This window comes from Lolium rigidum, chromosome 7, assembly GCF_022539505.1.
Source record: "Lolium rigidum isolate FL_2022 chromosome 7, APGP_CSIRO_Lrig_0.1, whole genome shotgun sequence".
Lineage (NCBI taxonomy): Eukaryota > Viridiplantae > Streptophyta > Magnoliopsida > Poales > Poaceae > Lolium > Lolium rigidum.
The window spans coordinates 71,526,307-71,536,862 of NC_061514.1; the positions used below are offsets into that span (position 1 = coordinate 71,526,307).

Genomic DNA, 10,556 nt, shown 5'->3' on the forward strand with positions numbered 1-10,556 from the left:
TATCGTGATTGCAGGGTTGCTTGAGAGGGATATATTTGACCTCTTCCTCCCTGAGATCGATAAACCTTGGGTGATCCACTTAAGGGAAACTTGCTGCTGTTCTACAACCCTCTGCTCTTGGAGGCCCAACACTGTCTACAAGAATAGAAGCTCCCGTAGACATCACACCCCTGGAGTCTTTCTGGAGTTTCGTCAATTGGTATCGAGTTTTTAGGTCACGAGGGGTTTTATAGGCGAAGAGACGGAGTCGGAGGGGCAACAGGGCTCCCTCACCACATGGCGGCGCGGCCAGGGTGGGACCCGCGCCCCACTATGGTGTAGGGCCCCCTTGGCCCCCCTCCGGCCCTTCTATGGCTCTCCGGGTCCGTCTCGGCAAAATATTGACTTCCGTCTTCGTGGGGTCCGATTCCGAGAATATTTCCAGTGTAGAATTTCTGAAACCAAAAACAAGCGAAAACGAGAGCCGGCACTTCGGCATCTTGTTAATAGGTTAGTTCCGGAAAATGCATAAAATCATTACAAAGTGTGAGCAAAACATGTAGGTATTGTCATAAAACTAGCATGGAACATCAGAAATTATAGATACGTTGGAGACGTATCAAGCATCCCCAAGCTTAGTTCCTACTCGCCCTCGAGTAGGTAAACGATAAAAAGAATAATTTCTGAAGTTACATGCTACTATCATAATCTTGATCAATACTATTGTAAAGCATATGAGATGAATGAAGTGATTCAAAGCAATGGTAAAGATAATGACTAAACAACTGAATCATATAGCAAAGACTTTTCATGAATAGTACTTTCAAGACAAGCATCAATAAGTCTTGCATAAGAGTTAATTCATAAAGCAATAGATTCTTAATAGAAGGTTTTGAAACAATACAAAGGAAGATATAAGATTCAGCAGTTGCTTTCAACTTCAACATGTATATCTCATGGATAATTGTCAACACAAAGTAATATGATGAGTGCAAATAAGCAAGTATATAAGAATCAATGCACACAGTTGACACAAGTGTTTGCTTCTAAGATAGAAAGAAGTAGGTAAACTGACTCAACATAAAGTAAAAGAAAGGCCCTTCGCAGAGGGAAGCATGGATTGCTATTTTCGTGCTAGAGCTTTTCATGTTGAAAACATAGAAACAATTTTGTCAACGGTAGTAATAATTCATATGTGTTATGCATAAGACATCCTATAAGTTGCAAGCCTCATGCATAGAATACCAATAGTGCTCGCACCTTGTCCTAATTAGCTTTGATTTACATGGATTATCATTGCATTACATATGTTTCAACCAAGTGTCACAAAGGGGTACCTCTATGCCACCTGTACAAAGGTCCAAAGAGATAAATCGCATTTGATTTCTCGTTTTTGATAGATCTCAACTTAGGACATCCATACCGGGACAACATAGAAAACAGATAATGAACTCCTCTTTAATGCATAAGCATTCAACAATAGATAATATTCTCATAAGAGATTGAGGGTTAATGTCCAAACTGAAACTTCCACCATGATATATGGCTTTGGTTGGCGGCCCAAAGTTCTTCTCTAAAAATATGCATACTCAAACCATTTAATCATGATAAATCACCCTTACTTCAGACAAGACGAACATGCATAGCAACTCGCATGATATTCAACAAAGGTGTAGTAGTTGATGGCATCCCCAGAAACATGGTTACCGCTCAACAAGCAACTTATAAGAAATAAGATACATAAGCTACATATTCTTTACCACAATAGTTTTTAAGGCTATTTTCCCATGAGCTACGTATTGCAAAGACAAGGAATGAAATTTTAAAGGTAGCACGCAAGCAATTTACTTTGGAATGGCAGAGAAATACCACATAGTAGGTAGGTATGGTGGACACAAATGGCATAGCTTTTGGCTCAAGATTTTGGATGCACGAGAAGAATTCCCTCTCAGTACAAGGCTTTGGCTAGTAAGGTTGTTTGAAGCAAACACAAGTATGAACCGGTACTTACATAAGAACATATTGCAAGCATTATAAGACTCTATACTGTCTTCCTTGTTGTTCAAACACTTCACCAGAAAATATCTAGACTTTAGAGAGACCAATCATGCAAACCAAATTTCAACAAGCTCTATGGTAGTTCTCCACTAATAGGTTTAAACTACATGATGCAAGAGCTTAAACATGATCTATTTGAGAGCTCAAAACAATTGCCAAGTATCAAATTATTCAAGACCATACACCAATTACCACATGAAGCATTTTCTGTTTCCAACCAAATAGCAATGAATGCAGCAGCTTTTAACTTTTGCCATGAACATTAAAAGTAAAACTAAGAACACTAGTGTTCAAATGAAAAAGCGGAGCGTGTCTCTCTCCCACACATGGATTACTAGGATCCGAATTTATTCAGAGAATGAAAATAACAAAACGAAAATAAAAGCACACAGACGCTCCAAGTAAAGCACATAAGATGTGACGGAATAAAAATATAGTTTCACTAGAGGTGACCTGATAATTTGTTGATGAAGAAGGGGATGCCTCGGGCATCCCCAAGCTTAGATGCTTGAGTCTTCTTGAAATATGCAGGGATGAACCACGGGTGCATCCCCAAGCTTAGAGTTTTCACTCTTCTTGATCACATTGTATCATCCTCCTCTCTTGACCCTTGAAAACTTCCTCCAAACCAAACTCAAAACAAACTCATTAGAGGGTTAGTGCATAATCAAAAATTCACATATTCAGAGGTGACATAATCATTCTTAACACTTCTGGACATTGCCCAAAGCTACTGAAAGTTAATGGAACAAAGAAATCCATTCAACATAGGAAAAGAGGCAATGTGAAATAAAAGCGAGAATCATGTCAAAACAGAACGGTCCAGTAAAGACGATTTTTTTAGAGGCACTTAACTTGCTCAGATGAAAATGCTCAAATTGAATGAAAGTTGCGTACATATCTGAGGATCACTCACATAAATTGGCAGATTTTTCTGAGTTACCTACAGAGAGGCCTACTCAAATTCGTGACAGATAGAAATCTATTTCTGCGCAGAAATCCAAATCTAGTATCAACCTTACTATCAAAGATTTTACTTGGCACAACAATGCAATAAAATAAAGATAAGGAGAGGTTGCTACAGTAGTAACAACTTCCAAGACACAACAAAACAGTAGCAAAATAAAACATGGGTTATCTCCCAAGAAGTGCTTTCTTTATAGCCATTAAGATGGGCTCAGTAATTTCAATGATGCACTCGCAAGAAATAGTAGCTGAAGCAAAAGAGAGCATCAAGAAGCAAATAAGCAACACTTTTAAGTCTAACCCACTTCCTATGAAAAGGAATCTTGTAAATAAACAAGTCAATGAAGAACAAAGTGAATAGCATAGGAAGACAAAACAAGTGTAACTTCAAAAATTTCAGCATATAGAGAGGTGTTTTAGTAACATGAAAACTTCTACAACCATATTTTCCTCTCTCATAATAATTTCCAGTAGCATCATGAACACACTCAACAATATAACTATCACATAAAGCATTCTTATCATGAGTCTCATGCATAAAATAATTACTACTCCCAACATAAGCATAGTCATTCTTATTAATTGTAGTGGGAGCAAATTCAACAAAGTAGCTATCATTATTATTCTCATCACCATAGTCATCAAATGTAGGAGGCATATTGTAATCATAATAAACTTTATCCTCCATAGTAGGTGGCACCAACATACCACTATCATTATAATCATCATAAATAGGAGGCAAAGTATCATCAAAGTAAATTTTCTCCTCCATGCTTGGGGGACTAAAAATATCATGCTCATCAAAACCAGCTTCCCCAAGCTTAAATTCTTCCATAGCATTAGCAATAATAGTGTTCAAAGAGTTCATGATAATAACATTGCTACAACTATTTTGCAAACAAAGTTCCATGGGTTTTTTAATTCTCTCTTCAAACACATCATGTCCTAATTCAATATAAAGATCATAAAGATCTCAATTTTTTTGTTGTTTTCCATTAAGCCTAACTAGTGAAAATAAAAACAAGAAACAAAAAGATATAATTGCAGGATCTAAAGGAAATAGCTTCGAGCACTCACACACCGGCAACAGTGCTAGGAAATAGCTTAGTAGTCGGAGGATGTGAATACCTTTTACCTTACCTCCCCGGCAACGGCGCCGGAAAATAGCTTGATGTCTACGCACGCTTCTATTCCTGTATACGGTGTTGGGCCTCCAAGAGCGGACGTTTGTAGAACAGCGGCAAGTTTCCCATAAGTGAATCACCCAAGGTTTATCGAACTCGGTGAGGTAGAGGTCCAAAGATATCCCTCTCAAGCAACCCTGCAATTACGATACAAGAAGTCTCTTGTGTCCCCAACACACCTAATACACTTGTCAGATGTATATGTGCACTAGTTCGGCGAAGAGATAGTGAAATACAAGTAATATGGATGATTATAAGTGGTAATAACAATCTGAAATAAATATGGCAGCAAGTAAACATGCAGTACAACAGTAAATAAACGGTGATTTGATATTTGGAAACAAGGCCTAGGGATCCTACTTTCACTAGTGGACACTCTCAACAATGATCACATAATAAAACTACTCTACACTCTCTTGTTGGATAACAAACACCATTCATTGCGTAGGGCTACAAAAGCACACCTCAACCGGAGTAAACAAGCTCCACAACATCCGGAGTTCATATTAAAGTAACCTCTAGAGTGCATAATAGACCATTGCAATTTAGACCGAGTACTAACATAGCATACACACTGTCAACAATAGCTATGAAAGGGGGAATAGATCGCATCAATACTATCATAGTAATAGTTAACTTCATAATCTACAAGAGATTACAATCATAACCTACGCCAAGTACTACATGATGCACACACTGCCAACATTACATCATGGAGGAGGAATAGACTACTTTAATAACATCACTAGAGTAGCACATAGATTAATAGTGATACAAAGCTCATGATCACATAAAGATCACACCATGGGAGAGAGAGATGAACCACATAGCTACCGGTAGAGCCCTCGGCCTCGGGGAGAACTACTCCCTCCTCATCATGGGAGACAGACAACGGCGATGAAGATGGCGGTGGTGTCGATGGAGATGACTCCGGGGCAATTCCCCGTCCCGGCGGCGTGCCGGAACAGAGACTTCTGTCCCCCGAAACGGAGTTTCGCGATGGCGGCGGCGCCCCTGGAGTCTTTCTGGAGTTTCGTCAATTGGTATCGAGTTTTTAGGCCACGAGGGGTTTTATAGGCGAAGAGGCGGAGTCAGAGGGGCAACAGGGCTCCCTCACCACATGGCGGCGCGGCCAGGGTGGGACCCGCACCCCCCTATGGTGTGGGGCCCCCTTGGCCCCCCTCCGGCCCTTCTCTGGCTCTCCGGGTCCGTCTCGGCAAAATATTGACTTCCGTCTTCGTGGGGTCCAATTCCGAGAATATTTCCTGTGTAGAATTTCTGAAACCAAAAACAGCAGAAAACAGGAACTGGCACTTCGGTATCTTGTTAACAGGTTAGTTCCGGAAAATGCATAAAATCATTGTAAAGTGTGAGCAAAATATGTAGGTATTGTCATACAACTAGCATGGAACATCAGAAATTATAGATACGTTGGAGACGTATCAGCCCTCCTGGCAGGGACCCTGGCTCGAGCCGGCGCAAATTAAGCACAACAACTGTCAGGGAGGGCAACCGCGTCGATCGACGCGCGAACCACCGGAATGGAGCGCTGAACCGCTGTGGAAGAGCAACTGCATGCCTCTTCGTTATACGCGCTGCCATTAATCTCCGCTCAATAAGACCCATGCGCCTGCGCTACTTCATCTCCAACCGGCATGCCATTCAGCTTCATCTCCAACACCGGCGTGCCACCTGCGTGAAGCCATGAGCAACCAGTCGTTGCCATCGGACACCGAAAGCGAGGGGAAGCCGCCGGGATGGCGGCATTGGTGGGATAGAGCTGCACGTCGAGCATCTTTATCTCCCCGCCGACAGATGGCGAGGAGGAGGGGAGGCCGTCGCCAACGACGACAAGGATGAGGAGGGGGACGCCGTTGGCCACGACGACCAGGACGAGGAGGAGGAAAAGGAATAGGATTCAGATGCATGGTGGACACGGCTGGAGGTGGAGGAGGCGGCCGAGGAGGTGGTGGCAAGGGCCCGGACGAGGGTGCAAACGCAGGTGGAGGCTCATCAACCGTTCACTGACGAAAAGGAAGATCCCAATGACCACTCGTCGGAGGGGGACTCAAGCTCGTCAGATGCGTCGACCGCCAGTACCTCTTCGAAGGAGGTGACGAGCAGGAAGCGCGTCCGTGAGGATGACGAGGCGGGGCCTTCAAACAAGAAGTAGCTAGTTTAGAAATTTGTATGTTTTCGCAGTTTTGTATGTTTGATTTGTTTGAACTTGTTGCACTAATTTCAAAATATCGATTATACTTAGAAATGTGAGAACAACCATTTATACTTCGCGTGGCATGATCAAACACTCGTTCGAGATATTTCGCATAGGCAGCCGTAGAAGAAATTTGTGAAGGGGTTCATGCAAACTTGATCAAAGAAGTATCTCCAAAATATCAATTCTACTTTAGAAATGTGTCGGGCGCTGGAGTTGTCCCGACGGAAACGGACAATTTACGTCTAGCGACTATTTCACTTTAAGGGCATCTCCAGCGGCGCGACGCAAACGGACGTTGAGCGACCGTTTTCGTCCGCCGTGACCGGAAATGCGTCTGGGCCTGTTCCAGCGGGGCGACGCAAAGTGACCGGGCCGTCCGCGGAGACGCAAACCTGGCCCAAATATGCGTCAGGTTTGCGTCTTCGCGGACGTTCGGCGGTCGCTCCGAGCGTCCGCTCGCGTCCCCACGGGCCCTCATGGCAGCGACCTAGGTTCGATCGGCCTCGAATTCACAACCGCCAGCGACCAACCGCCGCAATGGAGCGCCGAACCGCCGCGGAAGAGCAACCGCCGGCCTCTTCGTTTTACGCGCCGCCGTTAATCCGCGCACATTATAACCCCCGCGTCTACGGTAATTCAAGTTCAACCGCCTCCTTCTTCATCCTCTTTTCTTCTTCAACACCGGCACGTCATGAGCGACTACACGCTGCCGTCCGACTCGGAGAGCGAGGGCAAGTGGCCCGGATTCCTGCATTGGTGGGAATCGCCGGCGATGCCAAGCGATCCGGGCTCCACGCCCAGCTACCCTACCTCCACACCGAGTGAGGACGAGGAGGAGGGAGGCGGCAATGGCAGCGAAGGCCAGGAGGAGGCCGCATTGTTTAGGCTATAATCTATTCGATTGGACCAACATGACATCATGAGTACATCTTTTTCGCGTTTAAAACTTGATCATTCAATTATAAACTGTAAAGTAGTAGCACAAAAAAAACAGTTGCATGTCCAAAATGCGTCGGACCGCTGGAGGTAGCCCCCGACGCAAACGGACATTTCGCCCCTTGCGGTCAATTTGGCGTCCGCGGGGCGACGCAAACGGACGCTCGCGACCACTTTTGAGCGTCCGAAATGCTCGCCCCGCTCGAGATGCCCTAAGCATTCAAAATGCATCGCCCCCCCTTGAGATGTCCTTACCGGTTTCACTCGCTACTTCAAGCAGTTTGGCTACTTCAAGCAGTTTGAAAGAACTAGGACGTCCCACACGATGACTATGACAGCAACTCAGCACACATGCGTGACTTAAACAACCCGTGCGATGCTGAACATCGAATTTCTGTGACAAGTAGCTATACCAAAACAAAACGACATCGTTGAAACAGAACTGTCGGGGTTCTGCTGTACTCCTTATCAAAGGCAAAAACTCGGGGCACACTCGTTGGCACGCAGCGGCGCACATACGCAGAGCCAAAATGACGGCCCCGCCGGCGCATCTCCACGTCGAATCCATACAGACCGCGATCCCGATACGCATCGCGGTGGAGCGCGGCCGGACGCTTCCCATCGCCGTGTCCGGAACGCCGCCGATCACCGCTGAGGAGCTGCAGCGCCGGTTCCGCGTGGTGCTCTACTACCGCGACGCGGACGGCGATCACCGGCCGGACGACGAGGCGAGGGCGCGGCTCGAGCAGGCTACGTGGGTGCAGGAGGCGCTGAGCGCGGCATTGTCCGACGAGCCGAAGATGGCTGGGCGGCTGCGGCGGCGCTCCCGCGGTGATGGCCCGTGGGAGGTGAAGCTGAACGACTCGGGCTTGCGGCTGCTCACGGCGTCGGCGGACACGCCCATGACCGCGTTCCTGGAGGCCGGTGACCGGGAGAGCAAGGAGGCCGCGCTGGCGCTGTGGACCGACGTGGACACGCAGGACCCCGAGATGTGTGCACCGTTCTTCATGCAGGTAGTAACGTATAGACATGGAATTCAGAATTTCCCTTCGTGCTTTTTCTGTTCCGTGCTCCCTTTTGAAAATTTTGAGGTGCAGCTGACGTGGTTCAGCGACGGCGGCTACGCCATCGGCGCGTGCTGCAGCCTGCTCCACGCCGACCCGCTGTCTCTGATCAACTTCCTCAAGACGTGGGCTCGAGCGCACGCCGAAGTGCAGCAGCAGAGCAAGCTCGTCCTCAACCCGGTGATCCGGTACACGCGCTATTTCCGCAGCCCGCGCGCCGCCACCAAGCGCCTCAGGTCCTTTCCCCTCGTCCCCACGGCCGACGGCACCACCACGACGACAACCGTGCTCTTCAGGATCGTCGGCGATGATGCGCCGGCAGACCGCGGCGCGCTCGCCGATGCGTGCGTCGCCCAGGCCAGCGAGAAGCTGGGGCTCGAGAGGCCGGCGCGGTTCACGGTTCTCGCCGGCGACGGCTTGGGAGGGCTGAATGTCGTGCGCGCGTGCAAACCGGGAGGCGACGGTGAGACCACGCCGCAGTGTCCCGTCCAGGCGCTTCGAGTCGCATGCTGGAACGAGGCCGGTCTCGAGGAGGTCGTGCTGGATGGGTGCAAGCCCCTGCACGTCTCGTGCGGTATCGTCTCGCCTTGCGCCGACGAGGGGCTTGTCGTTGTGATGCCGGCAGCGGCAGGGTGTGCCGAGTTCTTCATCAGTGCAACTGTTCCGAGCTAGGAAGCATATATAGCTAAGCTGGGATGTGCGATATCTGGTTTACATGCGAAAATACGTATTGGCTCCTAGGTACTCATGAACCATGAACCCGAGTTAATGTATAATATCCTAAAATCCATATTTTTAGCGCTCTAAAAAATCTGAAAACAAATATGTACGGATAGAGGATGCTCGTATGTATGTGCGTATATGCGTGCCAGTTTTCATAGTCAAATTCAAAATTACGGAGCTGAGCTAAAAATGACTACTGTAGTTTTGAATAAACAGCTCAAGAAAACTTGCTCCTTCTGAAATTTCTATAACTTAATGGTTGGTATACTATGTAACTTAATATCTCTGACTAAGTATAATCAGGTTTAGGAGTACCCACGTCTATGAAATTCCCTTTGGATTTACATGGTCGATATGTCTTTGGAGAAACCCTTTACTTTTTTTGTTGGTTTGTTTGCAGAAACCCTTTACTTACTCCCTCCATTGGGTACATACTCCTTCCCTTCAAATGTTTATAAGACCTATATTATGTTGAAAAGTCAAACTAAATAAAGTTTCATTTTTTTAGAAAAAGTATCAACGACTACAAAATTATACAAATATTGAAATTTGTATAATTTTATAGTTTGTATAATTTTATATTGACATGTTAACCTTTTTTTCTAAAACTTTGTCAAGCTTTACATAGTTTGACTTTTAGGAAAAAATATAAGACTTATTACTGGAATGAAGGTAGTATATCAATCAATCAGAGCACCTCCGGCACCAGACGAGTTGGTTGTGACGTCGGTGCAACCCTCTCTACCATGACTTCCGCCTCTCTCTCTCTCTCTCTCTCTCTCTCTCTCTCTCTCTCTCTCACTAGTAGAGAAACCCCCCTTTAGTACCGGTTCCAAAGGGCCTTTAGTACCGGTTTTGGAAACGATACTAAAGGTCTCCACCTTTAGTATCGGTTCCTTACGAACCGGTACTAAAGGTGCCTCCACGTGGGCACGGAGAAGCCCGCGGGGCTGGAGACCTTTGGTACCGGTTCGTAACACGAACCGGTACTAAAGGCTATTTCGTTTAATTTTTTTATCCATTTTTTCTAATTATTTTTCACTCCCTCTTTTATTTTTTTTTCACTCCCTCTTTTTATTTTTTTTCAGAATCACTAGTATTTTCGTTAGTCTCTAACTACACTTTATCTCTAGTCAAATTACTTACCCATGGTCAAACTTCCCGGTCGGTCACCCATCCTCACAGTACTTCCGCACTAGCACGCTTAACTTCCGAGTTCTATTCCGTTCCACTTTCAAGTGCTTCGCGCGCATGTATGTGATAGTAGTATCATATCAATCCTATTAACATGTTGGTCGATGTCACACTTCTTTATTGTTTAAAATCCAAAAAATTCTTTTAATAAACAAAAGTAATGATGTAATAATAATGTTGAATAAATAAATTAAATTAATTTTTAATTTGTATTATTTTTAATTATTTTTTAAA

At 45.5% G+C, this 10,556-nt stretch overlaps 1 protein-coding gene across 1 annotated transcript; it reads left to right on the forward strand.

Annotated features, from left to right (window-relative positions):
• Positions 1 to 7,871: 7,871 nt before the first annotated feature.
• Positions 7,872 to 9,077, forward strand: LOC124671519. The gene is made up of 2 exons (XM_047207885.1): positions 7,872 to 8,354; positions 8,439 to 9,077. Exons 1-2 carry the CDS (start codon positions 7,872 to 7,874, stop codon positions 9,075 to 9,077), a joined length of 1,122 nt encoding a protein of 373 aa, XP_047063841.1.
• The last annotated feature ends 1,479 nt before the right edge of the window (positions 9,078 to 10,556 follow it).